Consider the following 20,229-nt stretch of genomic DNA (forward strand, 5'->3'; position numbering starts at 1 on the left):
CACAGATAATGTTTTTAAAAGGTTTTAAGCAGGTAACTTTAACTTGTTTCATCTGCTAGACAGACAATGATTTATAAACTAGTGAGTTTTATATTGTACCAGATTCGTGGTTGAAATTTTAAAATAAAAGTTATAAGATCTCTGTTTGTGTCTGTCTCTATATGTACATTATAGACATGGTATTTTTCTAGTTCCAGATGATATTGGCAAATTTAGTTTCTAAAAGAGCTTTATTTGATTGGCTTAAAGTAAATGCTTATATAAATTATTTCTCAATGTAATAGAAACTAACCCAAATGTTTTTCAAGTTAACATGATATAAAATAATCTTTGACAAAAAAAGCTTGTATAAATGTGTTGGCTTAATCAAAATGGGCACCTCTTCAGAGTTATCAGCATTGTATATAATGCAGACACTCAATTTTTATTCTACCTGGATTATTAATCAAACAAGCTCTTGCTATCTCTGTTAACAAAATTTATCAGCAAGAAAAAAATAACTTAAGATGACAGCTAACTGCTTTAATGTCTCATGAAATTTTTATGAATAATGTAAGTATGATTATTAAGAAGAAGTGAATTATATGGATGTAAATAAAATAAAAAATTTCAGGTGTAATAATTATGTTTTATGCTATGTATACGTAAAAACATAGCTTCCCCAAATCTTTTCAATAACTTCAAACTTTAGAGTCTTGTTAAGTTAAATTAAATGATGGGAAATTCATTGAATATTTAGATCATTTCCAGGTAAGATAAAATGGTAAAATGCTAATTACTGAACAGAAGTTTACCTACTTTTGGCTTTCTATTGAAGAGAAACTAAAGACAAATTTGAGTCTGTTCATAAACATGTTCTGTGCCACACTGGAAGATTGCAATACGAAGAAACATATGCTTCAAGGAATTGTAAAATGTATACATAAATTTGCCAGTCTAAAGAATATGGTTATACAGTTCACAATTGCTTACTACTTAGTTTTTACTAGAAATTAAGGTTTCTAAGGGTTAAGAATTCTAATTAATATATATAATTAAAGCTATGAAAAATAATAAGGAAAATATCTCTGTACACAAGAAAAATAAGGTGCATGTTTTTTGTAAGAAAATGTATAAGGGATGGAGATGCATTTTTGTTGAGAGATAGAAAAATAATTTTGTCCCAAAATAAAGCTGGTTATTTATGAATGAAAAAGAGAACAGGGGACAAACTGATATGGATGTAGAAAGTTATAGAAGGTTTACCAAAAAAAAATCTTTAGAAAGAGATTTTATGCATGGTTAGGGCCAGCTAAGGCTGGAATGCACTTGATTAAGTGAATAAGTTTTAAAAATCAAAGTAAGCTGCTACAAAATTAATATTTGTTTTTTCTCTCTGTTAAAAGGACAAATTAAATAAAAAGTGGGGAAGAAAGAAAAAAGAAAGAAAATCTTACCTTGTGTGGTCAAGTTCACTAAAATTACATTGTTAAGAGTTTTAAAAATAATCTTTACTATCAATATTGTACTTATGTAAAACTGGAACTTAATTTTCTTTTCATCTCTTAAAAGAACAAAGTTTTCTTGGAATATTGGTCTGTTCCTGATCAGAGATTATGAAGAATGAGCAAAGATTTTGTTTTATCAAAATAATTTTCTAGGCTTTATTAGATCTTTGATTACTTAAGAAAGCGGAATCTTCTCAATAGTAACAGCTAAGTTTTACTAACAGCTCTGTAACCTTCTGTATTTGCCTTTAAAATCTTTTATTATCACTTTGGTTGAATAGATAACTAAGTATTGTTTCACAGTGACCTATCCCATTTGATCCTATTTGACCAGTGTTTCAAAATCTTTTTGATATTTTCAACAAACTTCTCAAAATGAAATTCTAAATGAAATCTTTTGAACTTCATTAAGTTTGAAGTTTTTTAGAGGGCCCCTAGAACATTTCAAAGGATGTGTTCTTTCTCCTTATAAAAAGGGAGATATTAAACTAATTAGGCCTATTTGACATGGTAAATTATATGGGAACCATTGTCAAACAAAAAGTAACATTAAGCCTTATGTTATATTTGCATAGGTTTTCTAGAAATTATATGAAATTCTTAAAAATCTGATTATATCTTAGTATAATGTTATCAGTCATAATTCTAGCTATTATCTTAAAATGTTGCATGTCACAGATATAACCAAATTTCTTTGTCAGTTGCATTATAATGAACCATTTTTAGTCTTTTGTCATTTATAGTTACTCTGATACTTTTGCAAAATGCTTCATAAAAAGAAAACTCATAAAACTGAACTGAGTCTCTGTCATCAAAAAGAACTGAATCTGAACATCAGGAAAACATCCTAGCTTACTTTCATGCAAAGGCAGCAACAACAAAATCTATAAAGATTGTGGCACATGTTGATGAAGTCTATTCTCCTTCTGCAAAAAAATGACCCCTCATAGCCAAGATTTTGCCATCCTGATGTCCTTGTAACATGGCAACAGTCTGCTCCTCAAGCATAGAAATTAAGATCGGTAAACAATGGCTGTAAATTAAGCAAAGTTTAAGTTGGGGATATAGGAAACCCAAAATGGCCACTTGGTTCTTCCTGGTTTTTGCATTTCCTTATCCACTACAGGAAAAATTATTTTTGTCTCCAGAGGCCTCATAACTCCTGCCTCTAGGTCTTTTGAGCACCTGCAGCTGGACTTCATTCAACTACCACTTAGTATGCATTATCAATATGTTCTTGTCATTGTATGTATGTTTTCCAGTTGTGTTGAAGTCTTCCCTTGCCACAAAGCTGATGCTCTCACTAGTGGCAAAGAAACTATTAAAAAATATGTCTCCAAGTTGGGGTATACTTTCTATAAACTCTGGTGATCAATGTACCCACTTCACTGGGCAAATCATATGAACCTAAAAGAAAACCTTGCAAACTTCTTGGAATTATTATTGTCCCTATCACCCTTAATCATCAGGCAAGGTCAAGAGAACTAGTGGAAAAAAAAAAAAAACTAGATTCAAGCAGAACAAGAATTAATTACATGAGACTAAAGAACTTATGAGAATGATTATAATTTTTACAACCCTTTTTGTCTGAAATATTTTGTCTGAAATATTATTTTTGAAATCTTTTGTTCTTCCAGATTTAAGGAAATATTTTTTTTTCTTTTCTCTTAAGCTATCTATGACTTAGAGCAATTGCTGAATTATACCTTTGTAAGTGGAATTGAAACAATAACTTTTTCTCCCTTCCTGATCTCTCCAGAATTCTGAAACTCTGTCAGTATTCTTATTTTCATGACAATATATTTATTTGCATAAGTTTAGTAAGACTTATGTTTTCCTTGTAACATGACACTATTGGAAATTTTGGTCATAGTACTAAGATTCTGACTGGAATGCTATGTTTGAGAGAGACATATGTAAACTCTGATATGATCAAATAGCTTTAAGGAACAACGTTTGACCCTATGAAGCCAATAAAGCCCCTTGGAAAAATAGCCTGGTACCTTACTCACAGGGTTCCCAACAGCCTAACCTGGTGAGTAAAGAAGTTCACTTTCTGGAAGATGCGGAAATCTCAAGATGTGTTGGGAACTTCAAGAAGAGAGCAATTCACCCACATCTATAGGTATTGCAGGTAGACTCTGATGGCAAGTATTTGGCTTGGTCTCTTAGCCTTGAGAGGCTATTAAAAGCTCAATCTGGAGATTCCTTATGAAAAGTTCCAGCAGAGCAAATTTAAAAGGCCTATATGATCAACTGCTATTATTGCTGTACTTATATAAATAGCTAAGCCAAGTTTATTGAAATTAGACTTATTTTGCAAACAAATTAGTCTTAATTTGACTATCTTCAGTAAAAATTGAGGGTAATTTTAGAGAGAAAAATTATGTTTCAGTAGAAACTAGAATACACACTTGTGGATATTAGATTCTAGTGCTCTTAATTTTCCTCAAAGTTTTGTTACTTACCTAAATACTGGACTGGATCCTAAATTCTTCTAGTATCCTCCAATATTTGGCTACAAATCTCCAAACTAACATTTCCAATTTTTCTCCCAATTTTGACTTGGAACCATTGAGAACTAAAGCTGCCCTTTTCCCTGAAGCCCTGCAAACTGAAGCTGAAGGACTTGATATAAACTTAAGAGAGAGCACCACAATAGCCCATGTTTAGACAATCTTTATGCCTATTGCTGTGTAAGCCACTCAGAAAGTTTTCCTGGACACCTGATGACATCACCAGAGACATTTAAAACTGCAAAAGATTCTTCAACCTTGGCATCCAGAAATCTTGACTGGCTGCACCCTAAGCTCAGAAATGGGTTTATAATTTGATTCATCCATTAACCTTTGTTTTTCTTTGTTTCCATAGAAATGCCTCTTATTAAATACCTTATTGCTTGTGCCATACACCTAACTTTTGGAATTCACCTACAAGACATGCCTCCTGAAATGAGAAGCAAGTATTTAATTGAACTGACCTATTTTTTGATATAAAGATAGTCACCTGAGCTAACAACTATTGCCAATCTTTTTTTTTCTGCTTTTTCCCCCCAAATGCCCCCAGTACATAGTTGTATATTTTAGTCATGGGTCCTTCTAGTTGTGGCATGTGGGACACTGCCTCATCATGGCCTAATGAGCAGTGCCATGTCCACTCCCAGGATCCAAACCAGCGAAACCCTGGGCCACCAAAGCAGAGTGTGCAAACTTAACCATTCAGCCATGGGGCTGGCCCCTGAATTGACCTACTTTTAAGACTAAAAAATTCAATGAAATAATGGAACAATCTACCAGCTCAACTTTTAATATGTGAAACTTCCAGAGAAGTTTCAGAGGAGGGAACTGTTGGAGCCCAGGGCAGGCCACCCCAAAATATCCCACAAGGGCATATTGATTATTTTGAACTAAAGTTACTTGTTTGACTTAAAGTTTTGACCCTTCTCTCTCTGTTCTCCCTGAAAGCAGGAAATAAATCTTCCATGAGAAAGATACCCTCTCGGCACCAGGAGACAAAAACATCCTTATCAGGAGAGGTAGGGAATTTAGGCCAAACCTTGTTACTCTTACTAATTTACTACCTTGAGCCTAAACTCTGTTTAACTTCCTCACTAATTATGTTCCCCAAACCTAAGTTTCTTTATACTATCAAATCCTCACAAATTTATGGTTTCTTTGTGTAAAAAGATATATAAACTGCCTGTTTTGTTCACTCCCTGAGCATCATTTTTATGATCTCCTGTATGTACATATTAAATTGTTCTTTTTTTCTCCAGTTAATCTGGTCTTGTGTCAATTTAATTATTCATCCAGCCACAAGCACCCAATAAGGGTAGAAAGGGAAATTTCCCCCTCCCCAACACCAGCAACACAACCATCATGTGAAATTGATGTGTACATATGCTCACAGGTAGTTATTTGAATATACTCTTTGAGCCATCTCCTGAATAATGGAGGAGTTAATGTCTTGCGGTTAGTTTTTAAGCATTTTGTAATGCTTAACTGATTTTAAACTAAAAGTAAATTCTCCTAAATTCAAGATCTGATGAAAGAGCCAGCATCTATCCATCCATCCAATGTCCACTAGGGACTCAGAAATAAAAGCTCTAGTTCCTGTCCTCTAGGATTTCCCAGCCCAGGGAGAGAGACAGACTGTGGACAGAATATTCTGCCTCAGGACTGTAATCCCAATCACTGAAGTATGTGTGGACTGCTTTGGGGATGTGTGGTTCAAAGAGGAGAGAAAGGGCTTTCTGTTCAGGCAGGGGAAGCCACCTACACAGATGTGTGGGACCATGCGAGAAGAGGATGCTTGTTAGAAGCCCACCTGCTTCAGAATATGTGAGCCATTGGGGTGTGAAAGTTTCAGGAAAAGATGAATCTGGAAAAAGAAGCAGGATCCCAATCCCGAAATGTTTTGTGGGTCACATTGAAGAGTTTAGATTTTATCTGAAAGCTAAGGGAAGTCACTGAAGGATTTTGAGCAGGACAGAGATATCACCACCTCTCACAATCTCTTCTGCTACCCCCAGGTGTGAATCATCATCATCACCAGAGTGATTATTTAATACAGAAGTCAGAGCATGTCACCTGCTACTTAAAACCCTGTAATGACTCCACCTCGCTAGAAAGCCCCACGTGACCTGACTTCCCTTAGCTCTCTGACCTCACACCTCCCACTCTCCCCTGCACCTATTCTGCTCCAACCACACTGGCTTGCTTGCTATTCCTTGAACCTACCAGGCACACCCCATCCTAGAGCACTTCTCTGGTTGTTTTGTCTGCAAGGAATGTTCTTCCCCAGATATCCATATGGCTCACTCCCTCACCTCCTTTGAGAAAATGCCAACCTCTCAATAAGGTCTATCCTGGCCACCCTATTTAAAACCATACACACACACACACACACACACGCACACATGCACACTTGGCACTCTCAATCCCTTGTACTCTGCTCTGTGTTTTCCTCTCTCCACAGCATTATCACCTTCAAAGATATCACATAATTATTATGTTTATTGTCTTTCTCCTCCCATGAAACTCTAACTCTATGGACATGGATATCTTTGTTCTGTTCACTGATGTATCCCAAACACCTGGGGCACAGACTGGCACATAGGAGCTGCTTGTTAAATGCTTGTTGAATGAATAGGAGATTAGATTTGCTTTTTTTGCAAAAAACCGCTAAATAAAAATATGGAGAATGACATACAGAAATATGATATTGTGGCTGGGAGGCCAGTTGGGAGTGTATTGCTGTGATGATGATGATGATGATGATGATGATGATGATGATGACAGGTTGCATGAGGGAAGTGGCTGTGGTGAGAGAAAGGAGGGCACAAGTCAGGGTTGTTACGGAGATAGAATTGTCAGGACTAGGAGACCGATTATTTGGATGTGGGAGCTATGTGGCTAGGATCACTGACCTGGGGGTCGGGGGACAACCAGGGGACTGTGGTACCCTTCGTGGATTCAGGAGGAAGAGAGATGAGAAGCTGATTTTTGGTGGATGGCAAAGTCATAATGAGCTTAGTTTCAGACATGCTATCCTTCAGCTCACTGTGGGACAACTGTGGATATATCATGTCTCTATATATTACAGAGTGAGTATTGATTTTACAATTTCTTTCTTTCACTTCCATAGACAGCCTCTGTGCAAACACATACAATTTACCTTACATTTTTTACCAAGATAGAAATAACTGATTGCAATAATTTACTGCTTATCCTAGAGTCACTGGCTTTCCTTATGGTCTTATTTGAGGCTTTAAAAAACCTCCCTATAAGGCACAACCAAACATCTTTCCATTCCTCCACCGTCCATTTTTACATTGACATCCAGAGATTAGGTGTCTAATCACTACGCTAGGACCTAACTCACTCAATCCAGGCCTTAGGGAAACCACCAGATTTTTTTTTAATAGCTGGCAAGGCTCTGGCTTCTCTCCAGTTCCTCAAAGCAGTAAGCTCCTCTCATGATAAACTGAACCCACTTGCTCAAAACTCAGCAACTTCGTTCTTCCCTTTCTTCTCGGCTCCCAGATGGCCGCCAGCTGGCCTGGGCTATTTCTTGCATTCTAATCCCTTTATGCGTCCTCTTGGTTTTCTTTCTGATCTCTGTACCTCTCCCCTCCTCCTCCTAACAGCCTCCATACTCCAGCCCTCTTTGGAAGCACATATTTTCTAAGAGAATTTGAGGATTTTTTTTGGAGCTTTACCTCTTTTTTTTTTTTCATTTTTGTACAGTAAGGAAAACCAGTTGCAGGCATGTGTGGAAGGAAAAGCATCTCTGAGGGGAGAACCAGGACCTCCTGTGGGAAAGAGGTCAGACAGACTTTGCTTCCTGACAAGCCCACATGGGGCGGGGGGGGTGGGGGTGGACAAGTGGGCCCGCTGTGTTCCAGAAGCCAGACCTCAGTCTTGGAGCTGCACTCGCGGTTCTTCAAGGGTGAGGTCAAGAGATGTCTCTTCCCCATTCCTGGCTTTCTCACGGGCCGGCCGAGGCGATGTGAGAAGGCACCATTTGATCTCATTGGATCTCTTTTTTGTTCCATCCCCCCACGACCAGAGAGCGTTGCACCATATTTTCAGTTGTTTGCAATAAAGGACTTTTACTGATTTTCAAGGTTAGAGCTAGAAGATTGCCTGAGACGATAAATAGAAGAAATGAAGCTAAGGTGTCTGTGTGTGTCTTCCTCTGTGTTTGTTAGGCCTGTGAGTGTCTGTCTGTGCTCACATGTGTCTGAGGGTGCTTCTGTGAGGGCTTGGTGGAGGCCACTGCAAGTGACAAGTTTCTAAGAGTCTATCTGTGTGGGTGGTGTTACCTGTGCAGGGAGGGAGTTGTCTCCCTCCCTATGTATGTATGTCTGAGTTGTGTCTGTCCTCGTGTATGCACAAGGATTTGTGTGTATGACTGACTGTGTCTCTGTGTGCACAGGCATGTGTGCATGTGACCGTGTGTATGTGCACAGGGATCTGCGTGTGTGACTGACCATATCTGTGTGTACACAGGGATGTATGTGTGTGACTGACTGTGTCTGTGTGCACAAGATCTGTGTGTGACTGTGCACAGGGCATCAGTTTAAGGTAATGACTGTGTGTGCTCTGCATCTAGGCCTGTGAGTGGTATTTGGAGGTGACTGTGTGGTGTTCCTGTGCATGTCAGAGGGTATGATGGGGTGTTTTATAGGGGGTATCTGTGACTGTCTGTGTTGGGAGTTGTGAGGTGAAATTAGACGTGTCTGCACAAGTGTTGCAAGAGAAATCTGTAGAAGACATGCTGAAGGGTGTCTGTGAAGATTTGGGGGGTATATTTTGAGGTGTTTGTGGAGGATGTTTGGGAGTGTCTGTAAAAGTGTCTGTGTGGTGTCAGTGGGCTACGTGTGGGGTAGGGGGTGTGAGTGTGACTGTAGAGTATCTGTAGGGTGTCCATGGGGATGAACGGGAGGGTGTCTCTGGAGTATGTAGGGTTATCCATGGGGCACGTGGAGTGTCTGTGCATTTGCCTTTGGGAATATTTGTGGGGGTGGGTGGGTGTCGTGGGGTGTCTGTGAAGGTGTCGCTGGGTGTCTGGGGGTGTCTTCAGATCACTCTGTGTGTCTCTCTCTGAGTGTGTGTGTCCTTGGACTTACCGTACACGAAGGTGAGGCGACCTCTGAACATTCCAGCAGGAGCACAGCTCACCTTGGTGGTTTGCTGTGCGCAGAGTGTGGCTGAGACAGGCCCAGTTCCCTGGCCATCTCTCCTCAAGGAGCCCAGTCACCAACAGTGATTTGCTGAAGCCTCTGCTGCAATGAACGGCCATTGATGGCACGGCTTGACATGGGCGTCACCTCCTTTATGCGTGGGGGACAAAGGTTCTCCAGTGGTTCTCACCCCCATTCCCAGGGCACCTCCTGACATTCCTATGGCTGCCTCAGGCGGTACAAGCACAGACTTGTCATCTCCAGGACTAACTGAAGCAGACTGAAGAAGGGGCGTGCCCAGGACCCTTCCTTCCGGCCAGCTTCCGAAAACAATGGAAAAGAGCAAGAGACACTTGGATTTCAACCCACTTTGCCCCAAAGGGAATCATTGCTTTGGCCTAAGCGGAAATGAGGTGTTCTACAGATTGCACTTTTCGCTTTATCCAGCCAGCTCGAAATCAACCAATGATACGTCCATTCAGAGTGATCCGGGTCTCCCCATCAAGAGGCCACTGTGGGCAAGGCAGTACTTGCATGTAACATGTAGCGTTGGTGGTCAGTATTAACAATTAAGTCCTTCTAGCTCCAGGATGTGGTTTGTATTTGCTCCCAGGTTTACAAACAGGGCAAGTGAAGCAGAAGGAGGTCACGCTCCTGCCCAAGCGCCTGCACAGCCTCGGAACCCAAAGATGCACTGTAGGCACGGGGCCTCCCCAGACCCGTTCTCAGGGAGCCTCCCAACACCCTTCTGTGGTCGCTCCCTGTTAAGGTGAGTAACATTCCAGGAGCGACCCCAGAGGTCCCAAGCAAAAGCAAAAGCTGCGAGGGGGCAGGTGAATGGCTTTAATTACACAGAGGTCCTGAGCGGTGCACCTGTGTTTGTCTGCAGGGGCGTTAAATGCTATTTTAAATACAGCTCTGAATTGCTGCCACAGAGTGAGTTTAGCCTGCTATTTCTGTTGTTTGAAAAAGGTACTCTTTTGCTAACTTCAAAGCCAAAACCCAGGGATGTTCATCGCTGGCTTACCCCGTCCTAGTCACTTCAGAGAAAACTTCAGTTTCCAAGAAGCAGTACAGGTGACGGCTTCTTCACCGCTGTGTCCGGCCGACACAGCGGATGGTCCTGTGTGGCCCCTGGCAGGTGTGGGGTGCCACCTGAGCCCATCCCCAGGACACCCTCTCTGTCAGATGAGCCTGGTGACCAGCCTTCCTTAGCCTCCTTCTGGATGCGCCTGAGTTACCTCATTCAAATCTCAACCCCCCTGGGATGAGAGGCGATGCAGTAGTACTGGCCTCAGGCACGATCTCAGGTAGGGATCTGGCTGTAGCCAAGCTGTAGGGAACACACGACAGGGACCATGGCTCTGAGCTGGCAAGTCACATTATCTCAGTCTCTCCCCTAGCAATCAGGTCTCCAGGGCCTGCTAGATGATAGGTGCCATCTTCTCTAAGCGGTTCATTCTACTGAAAGACGAGGCATCTGTGAAACCTCAGAACAAAGGTGCGGGATGAGAAAGACCCTCGGTGCGGTGCAGACAATGAGCGGGCGGAGGGAGGGCCGTGCGTGGTGACCAGGGAGACTGTACGGAAGAGACAGCAGATGATCCGAGCACTGAAGGTGGAAGTGGAATCTGAAAAGCCGGAATGGAGGGAAGGACACATTCCAGGTGTGAAGTTTGTAAGCCAAGACACCAAGGAAGGCAAGCACAAGGTTCTGAAGGAGACCCATTCCCAGAGCTTGTGAGGGGATGGATTCAGCAGGCCAGGCAGTGGCAAAGAGGAAGGGAAAGAAGGGGCCAAGAAGAGAGACTTCCCTCGTGGCAGTGGGGGGGTGCCATGCCATCAGCAGAAATACAACCGGGACACATGTGTGTTGCTTCCTTGGCACCAAACATTTCAGGCTTTGTGGCAAAATCTGGCTGGTCATTCACTAGACGCACTTCCCTCTCTGTGCTTGTTCACCTCTCTGAGCTTCCCCTGCATTTAGGGTGGCCATGTGACTGACTCTTGGAATATGGGCAGAAGTGACCAACAGCACTTCCAGGCATAGCTCACAAGGTCCTCCAGCACAACCCCTTGCTCAGATCTCTTTCTCAAGATGCTGCCTGATGCAGAAGACCCAAGGCCCTAGGGGAGCCTGGGTCCCCAAATCACCACATGCAGGCCACTCACCAAAGGCATGCAGTGAACTGTCACATGAACAGGAATCACATTCCTATGGTGAGAAGCCCCTGAATTTGGGGGGATGTTTGTTACAGCAGCTTGCCTTCCCTGGCTAACGCAGGCTGATTATGTGCTATCTGATCCTCTAATACGTTACGTTTAGTTGAAACGTCCATCCTGACTTTTTCTCTGGCTGGTTTGATTTCACCGCTCTACCACCTGAACCAAGCAGAGTGATTTAATAGGTCCCCAGAAAAGACTTCTTGAATGAATGAATGAATGAATGCACCAACTTTGGAGGTCTGTTGTGGCATTGTAGCCATGACAGGGGACTATCAGAGCAGAGCAGGGAAACGACTAAGTACATCGGGGGTGGGAACCTGAAGATACAATCTGAGAGAATTAGGAAGGAGAAGGAAAAGCAAATCTAAATGCTAAGCTGCCACCAGAGCCTTTTCTGGGTTATTTTTTTACCCCATGGCAATAGTTACATAAAGAGATTATGTCCTTGCTTAAAATATGTGTTATTTGAAATTAGATTTAAACTTTCATATTTACCTTACAAGTTCACCTACAGAAGCCAAAAACAGAATGTTCACACATCCCTGCAACACAGTTTAAAAAAGAAGAGAAAAATAAACCCCCTTCAGAAGAAAAAAGCCAACACATTCCACTTATTTCCCACACACTAAAAGCTTGTGCTCTCTCGGCAGAAACAAGCAGCAATATTTTTCCATTTAAAAGGGAGTGAATAGTTTTTCAGGCTTCTCTGTTTCTCTCCAAACAGATGGGCTTTCATAGTCAGCAAGGGAACCTGCCATAACCCTGAGTGGGACATGAGCTTAGCCAGACTGCATTGCCCAAAAGCTGGAACAGAGTTCACGGGGGGAGCTGCCCCCGGCATGTGACTATGCACTTGGAGGACCTTGATCACTCTGGGACATTTCTCACCGTGACCTCTCTTGGAACGGCATGTGATACAGAGAAAACACTGGCATCATAGCAAGTGTGTACAACAGCAAAGCTTGCTGTCTCTCGTATGAAATAAATGCTTCTCGCCTGTTAGTGGGAGCCACAGCATTTTCTGGTATCAGCGTGACCAGAGAATATCTCCTTGAATAAGTGCCAGGCACTGCACTAACTAACCGCTTTCCATCATTATCCCATTAAATCTTCACAATAACCCCATGGGAGGGCAATTTTATTATTTCCATTTTACAGATGGGGAGACTGAGGCAGAAAGAGGTTGAATGACGTGCCCAAGGTAACAGAAGTTGTAAGTGACAGAAGCACTAGACTTGCTAAATTTCACGTGGTCTCTGAGCTCAGGTGGATCCTCACTGGATGGAGCTGTGGTCTTGGTACTCATAGTACGTGGAGTTCACATCAGGTAATGTCTTTTTCTAGCTCAGTCTGGATACAAATAGAATCTCACTGGGCTGGTTTTTTAACCTCAGTATGACATATGCCAAAAATTCTGTCATGTGTTTTATGTAAGATTTTTCCAGTGCATAATCTATTAATGAAAATTATATTAGGGTCATTGGGTCCTGTCACTTTTTCATGTGATTATAGTACCATTTAAAAACTCATCTTATTTCAAGAAATCACTGTATTCTGTTCCTCGCTCTCCACGTCTCTCCTCCTACTTAGCATGTCATTTTCTCACTCCACGCTCCCTGCAATCTGGCTTGTCTCCCTGTTCCTCCACTGACATTTTTCTCACCACTGGTTCCATTTCTAATAAATCGAATGGAATTTTCTCAGTCTCTCATCTTCCTCGAGTTCCCCGGATGTGCAGCTCCTAATCAGCTCGTCCTCCTGGGCATCCTCCTCCCCTCGCAGCTCCTTCCCTGTGCTCCTAAGGTTGGGGTCTCAGCCCTCCACTCTTCTCTTCCAATATACTCTCTCTCTCTGCTCGTTGCGTCTTACAGCTCAGCTGTCTTCCGGAAGCCAATGGCATTCGTGTCTACAACTCTACCTTGAATCCCAAACTGGGACCTGCAGCTTCGTACCCCCAGGACCCTTGCACTTGGAAGATGCTGACTGTTCTAACGTCACTTCACTCTCAACATACGTGATACCACACCTATTAGCCCATCTGGCCAGAGCACAGCTCCCCCCTCTGAGTAGCTCCATCAGCTTCCAGGGCCTGCCATTCTCTCAGTGTCCTAGGGACCTACGCTTGGAGCAAGATAAAACGAGCACGGTTGAGAAAGCATCTAGCCTAATGTCTGGCACGGAAAGGGTGCTCGATAAAGCCAGTTTCCCTTGTGTTTTCCTTTCTCCCTCCTGCCCGGTATTTATAACTGGCATTGGGTCTGTCTAGTGGGGATGGGAACACCAGCTTTATTCCATCCCATCCATCCTGTGGCCACCTCCACTTAACCCTTCTTCAATCAAGCCTGAAATAGTGCCTGGCCTTGGATCCCATCTCCTGGGCTGGAGTTTCTCCAGTTAACTGCCCCATTCCCTGGCACCAGATAAGTCTTTCTAACCCATGGCTCTTAGTCTGCCATTTTCCTGCTAAAAAATCACAAGGGTTTCCTATTTCCAATTAAATTAGGTTAAAACCCTTTAGCTTGAGTTTTAAGGTCCTCTATCAATGGGATCCCTCATTCATTCAACATTTCACACCTGCATCACAAAATGGGCGCTCATCTCTCCCATCCGTCCCACTGCCCCACCTCCGACTCTGCCCCCATCTCTGCGTTTTCGCTTACATCGTTTGCTTCATCAGATCCTCTTCCCAGTTTACATTTCCTTCAGGATCTAGCTAATCCTTAGAGATTGCCTCACTTTCCCCAGTCCAAAATGTTATTTCCTCTGGATTCCTCTAGTATTTATAGTCAAGATTGTGCACCCTTTAACCACAGATAGTAGGATTTGTTGAGTTCTTACAACATAAAGGATTGATTCGATCTCTCCTGAAAATAACTCCAAGAGATAAACATCCACTCAATTTTGCCGATGAGAAAACTGAGGTTTAGAAGGTGAATTTGCCCAAATTGCATCTGGGATTTGAACCCAGGAAGCCTGGCTCCAAAGCCCCCATGTCCCACAACTGCACTGTGCTAACACTCCCATATTGGTTTCTTTTTGCCTCCCAAAGGATTTAATGGTAAAGATCATTTATTGTACTATTTTGTGTCTTTCCCAGAGGGCAGAGCACATGATATTTATTTAATAAACACCCACTTACTTTGGCTTCTGGCTTCCAGACTTAATGATACTGCGATCCCAGTGGAGTTAAACAGTTGATGAAACCAGTGGCCACACCAGGATAAATAACAGATAATAAGCAGTGCCAGGCCAAAGTGATCAGTGACATCCTGACAATAAACTACTTAGCCTCCGTGGTCCCTTTTCTTGCATTTCTTTGGGGAAAAAAAAGCCAAGGTAAAAAACCCGAGAGCTCATTGTTAGTCTGAAATCATTTTGTTTCCAACCCTTATTCAAATCATCTCAGGGGCTTTGTTGACATTATCTGCTGACGACTGTCATCCATCCTTCCAAATGGAGAGAGGCATGAGGCTGTCAATCAACACCCTTCTGTCCACAAAGATGTGACATCTGAGGTCACCTCCCGACTGTCAGGGCAAGCACTTGCTACCCGCCCAGCTGCCTGTGCCAGGCCCCTGGATGCATTTCTAAAGAGAAATATTTACAGCGCGGGGCACTGTGGAGCTTAATGGGATTCTTAATAAAGGCAGCTTTCATTAAGACAGGGAGCACAGGCAAGGTGCCCTTGCTTTTGAGGAAAGGACGACCCAGCACAAGACGGATGCTCCTCCTCAGCGTGGAAATCATGTGGGTCAAGTGCCTTGTCATGCATTAACAGCCTTTTAAAATTCCTAGGCAGATGGAGAGGAACGGCTTAGATAAATGAAGGAAGAGGAATCGTGCGATCTGTCTTGGTAGCATAAACGCTGAGAACCCAGCAGCTGCATTTAAACAGAGCAATTTGCTAAATGAGTGGTTGGCCACGTTCCAGATGGCCAATGTGACACAGGGCTCGGATGAGTCCTTTATGCAATCATGCATCTGTCTAGACTGAGACATGAAAGGCCAGGTTATAGCCACTGCGACAGCAACAGCAGCAGCGGCGGAGGCTTTGAAAGCCTCACGTAAAACATGCTCAAGTATTGCCCATGAGGCAGCTTGGCCGGACATCAGCTGGAGAGGACGCAGCGGCATGGCGTGCTGGAGGCAGCGCGGAAAGCCGGCTTCTCAGCTGAACAAGGGCCAGCTTGGAAGAGGGGCTCTCCCTGGGCATGCCCGCCTACTGTATCACTTACCCACCTACCAGGTGCATGGAGGCAGGTGATCTGAACAGGATGAAGCACCAGTACAAGGTCAGAATGCAGGAATATTGGTTGCGTTCCATGAGTTGTCTTTAAGTGCACTTTTAAATCACTTCACGTGTGTTTCGTTTTGATTTTTACGATTGGGTTATAAAATTCCCAAGGTAGATGAAACAATATTCTTAGCTTTTACCTGCAACCCTGCTCTGCTTTCCCTCCTCCCTGCCTCTAACACTTAATTCAGTCCCGCCTAGCGTACCTCTTTAGAGATGATATCTCAAAGACACTGGCTGAGGCTGCCAGAGGGTAGAGCAGTGACCACTCAGTTCTGGGGCCTCTGAGTCAATGAGACGTGTTGACTGACTGCTTTAAACTAGGTCAGGCAAAATGGAGCCACTCGATGGGCATCTTGCCCAACTTTAATAAAATAGGCAGCCACAGGACGTCGTGGGGCTGTAACGGAGACTTGCAGGAAGCAGCTGTGCTGACCTATTTCTCTGTAGTCAGTTATACCCAAGCCTATTTAATTTTATTATTGTACTCAAAAGTTTCTCCGGGTGAGGGTTTCGCTGTGTTCTTCAGCAGCCATGAGTTTCGTGGCTGGAACGTGCTGACCAGTTGGTAAACAAGCTGCTCCACCCCACCCCCAGAACCCTCTGGGCCTCCACAGTGGACCGCAGCTTCTGTTTCTTTCTGACTCAGGAGGAAAAGTTTAACCTGATGAATCACCAGCAGCACTTCCTGTGCCTTTCTGGGGGAAAACTACAGTTTGCTTCTCAAGAACCCCGGAGTACTTCTCTTACTATGGTTTCTGATCTACACGAGGTAGAAAAATCTGAGTTCTGCCCTGTGCACCAAAAGCTCTCTCACCAACATTTTTCTGTCTTGGACGTTTCCCATCATCAGGACCATGTCTACCCTAACAGACAGCCCGAAATAAGTGAAGCCAATGAACAGGGCTGACCTAGAGGGATATAGCACCACCCCTACCAGTCTCACCCAGATTCCGCTCCTGCTGGGACCATCTGAGCCCAGGTTCCTCATCTGTACCTCAATGCACAGAAAATGACTCCAGGGGCTATTTTTCCAACGCTCCCAAGGATGGTACATAACTAGCACCATTCCAGATGCAGAGGTGAGAAGCTAACCCATCCGTACAAGGGGTGCCTTAGACTTTATCAATGGACGTCTTTATGGCAAGAGTCTAGGCTGTGGAAAGGGAGTTATTCTAGCATCTAGAATATTCTAGTAGTAGATATGCTGAAAGCGCAGAGCAATGAAGTCGCTGAACTCTGAGATAGTTACAAATCTGCTCAAGTCCTGGCAATGAGAAAATAGCTCAGAAAGTAGATTATTAACCTTCTCAAGAAACAGGTTTCTTGGTATGATGAATGCAACATGGACCGATATTATCAGATGATCTTTAACTGCAGGATCCTGAGCCAGATGCAACAGTCTAAGGAAGCCCAAGGGTAGTCACTCACCAAGGCAGCCTTTGTGGTATGCCGATGATGCACCAGGTTCCCTTGCCTTTGGCAGCTTATCACAAATGTGGCTTCCCCTATGCTGAGTGTGACTGGGCCCACCCCTCTACACCACTCTGTGACTCCAGGGCTGCGTGGTCATCAAGGAGTATGCAAATTGTGAAGACCTTCAAAGTCACCAAAGGATGATTAGGTGACGTTTGTTCCGTGAAAAGACAGGCAGAGCCAGTGCTTCTGCCTTATAAATAAACTTCTTTCTCTCTCAGGCACAATCACGGCTTTGCTAGACAGCAACATGAGCTCCTTAATGCTACATCCACTTTGTGCCTTTTTCCAGCCTAAAGAAAATTTGACTTTTAAAATGAGTATCAAACAAAGGCTCAAACACGGAAAATGTAGGGACTTTTTAGCATTCAAGTTTAGCCCCAGAAAGAGTCAGCTATGATTGACATTTTGCTTTATTACAGTGCTGTTAATGAAGAACTACAGCCAGTAAGGGCAACCATTAAAGCAGGAGACCCGGAGAATCATTCCCTGAAAGAAAACGCAGCTCTGAACCTGAAATCAGAGGAGCACAGCATACTGGCTCATTCACATCTCCTCCACTAGGGGGCAGTGAACGATCGGGTTTCCACCAGGCGGCCTTTAATGACGGTTGCTATATATACACCTGAAGTGTGGCAGGCCTTTTACACAAAGTGAGCAGTGCCGCAGCGATGACAGGTTTAGGGAGCAGCCAGCTACTGCTACCAGCACAGTCTGTCAGAAGGACGAAGTGAAACGAATCATTTGCATTTTTACCAATGAACTTGCATTATAATGAACAGGCAGTGTCGTCCGGATGGGCCTGGCTTCGTCTCCCTGGCTTCTCCTGGACGGCCGCCGCCACAGTCCCCAGGCTGGACCGCGCCCAGGATCGCGGCCAGGTAGAGAGGCAGAGCCGGGGGGCCCCATTCACCAGTCGCTCAGGGCTGGTGACCATCGGGGCACGACTGACCGTGGGCAGGGCGGGTCTCCCTCTTCCCTCCATCCATCCCCGTGCCAGCGTCCACGTGAGGAATTCCAGGCCTGGAAGCCGCGCAGCACAAATCCAGGGGCGCCCTTCCTGTCATAGTCTGTGTGAATGGCGCCCCCCACCCCGCCAAGTTGGGCAGTGCGCAGATCATTCCCCGCTCCCACCACGTGGGGACCCCTGGTCTGTAGGTCTCTGTACAAGTGCCCATCTGCTCTCTCATGGCTCCTCATTTTTAGAAAATCTGCATTAGGAGACTTTAGGGAAAATAAAGAGAAAGGCAGCACCCTGGCGAGTTCAGGAATTGGGCCCGGATGGATCTGAGGTCTGCCGCAGGGCCTGCCTTCTTCCTCTGTCCTGCTCCTTGGTTCAAGAATCTGGCGCCCTCCTGACACTCTGTCTTTGCCCTGTTCAAACGCGCTCTTCAGAAGGATTCTAGGCTATCAAACCATTCAGCTCTAGACGTGTTTACATCAGTCTCCTCTCCCACGGGAATTTGCACTTCAGCCTTATTTCTAATTGTGAAACAAAATACAGAGAAAGGATTCCTCCCTCCTGGCCCCTTTACCAAGAACCTCCGCTGCCTAAGGCGAGGCATATGGATGCGCCATTTCCCCCAGTGCTTGTGGCTGCAGTGCTTTCAGAGAGATTCCTCCGCTCCCAGCCCCGCTTCTTCATACGTTTACCTGGACCGTCTCTTTGGTTTTACTGGAAAGGCAGTACAGTACAATGGTTAAATGCACGGACAGATGGAACTGCTTGGGTTCAAATCCAGCTCTGCCATCTCCCGGCAGGATGTAACCGTGGGCACATTGTGTGACAGCACTGTGCCTCACTTTCCCCATTCTCACAAATGGCAATAATAATCTCGCCTTGTGATGGTGGTGTGACGATTGGATGGAAAGCCCCGAGCACAGCCCCAGGCACCTGAGCGACACTCCGTACGTGCTTCCTCTCTTGGTATTTTATTTATTTGACATAACACTGTATTTCCTCTTCTGTTTTCCTCTTCATTTTGTCTCAGCTTTGAGACACAGATGCACCCCCCCTCCCCCTCGCTTCTCCTTGAAAGGATGGCAGATGGTCCCTGGCCCCTGACTCAGTGTCTCCTGCTGTCCTTCCACCCGCACAGCTACCTGATCATCACCGTAGAGAATCAGGCACTTGTCAGGATCCTCGTAACTAAGGCAAAGAAGGTAAAAAGGAAACATCTTCAGACATCAAGAACAACAGGCTCGGGGGGAAATCTGACAAGCGTCCTTCGTGGCATGCCCGTGTGCTATTTGTGGAACAGTCTTGGAAATAGGCACTTGTTTACTTCGCCGAGATCAGAAACGATTTCAGATTCTCTTCATTTAATCATCTATTTCCACAGTGCAGGCTCATAATTAAAATAAGAACCTTATTTTAAAGCGAGTGCTGGAGCCGAGAGGTAACCATAAGGAGATGCTTCGGCTGATGGATCCTCTGTGAAGTTGACTCTAAACCACGTTGGAAGGAGTGGCAAGGACTCCCCTGACATGGCCAGGATATCTCCCATCACATGGGAGTTGGAGGGAGTGGGGGAAGGGGGACTGGCTCCCCGATCCTAGTGTCTGAGATGGAGAGGGAGGATATTCTTTCTAGAGAGAGGCAGGAATTTAATGGAGAAATGCTGCCACTGCCTGCTTTGGGTCGATGGTTGGCTCCGAGGGTGGGGGTGCCCACTGGCTGGTGCCAGGAGCGGAGGAAACAACTACCCGGATTGAGGAAGACTTGAGCCTGGGTGGAGCTGGCAGGGGGGGCAAGGGGGCAGGGAGGAGGGATGAAGGGGCCAGAAAGGGTAGGAGGAGGGGGTGGGAGAGTGAGCAGCAAAGTGGCAAGACCCTGAGTGTGTGACCTCTTCCAGTGACCCCCTCAAACATTCTGTAATGGCTACAAAAATCACAAAATGCTTGTGTGTTGGATTTCTTGGCAAAACCAGTGAAAGGGCTGAGTGGATGTGAGAAGTGGAGTCCCTGCCACTATCTGGGAAATGTCACCGTTACGACTACAGGGCTCGTTGGACATTATATGGCCATGTTAAATTTGGCAAATAATTCATCAGTTTGCA

At 44.3% G+C, this 20,229-nt stretch overlaps 1 protein-coding gene across 1 annotated transcript in view; it reads right to left on the reverse strand.

The window, feature by feature from the left end:
- LOC124240740 (WD repeat-containing protein on Y chromosome-like) overlaps positions 1-20,229 on the reverse strand; it is an 81,409-nt gene that overhangs the window by 59,544 nt on the left and 1,636 nt on the right. Inside the window, 1 exon segment of the mRNA XM_046663865.1 lies at positions 19,274-19,319. Coding sequence (XP_046519821.1) covers positions 19,274-19,319 — 46 coding nt within the window.

This window comes from Equus quagga, chromosome 6 (assembly GCF_021613505.1).
Source record: "Equus quagga isolate Etosha38 chromosome 6, UCLA_HA_Equagga_1.0, whole genome shotgun sequence".
Classification (NCBI taxonomy): Eukaryota; Metazoa; Chordata; class Mammalia; order Perissodactyla; family Equidae; genus Equus; species Equus quagga.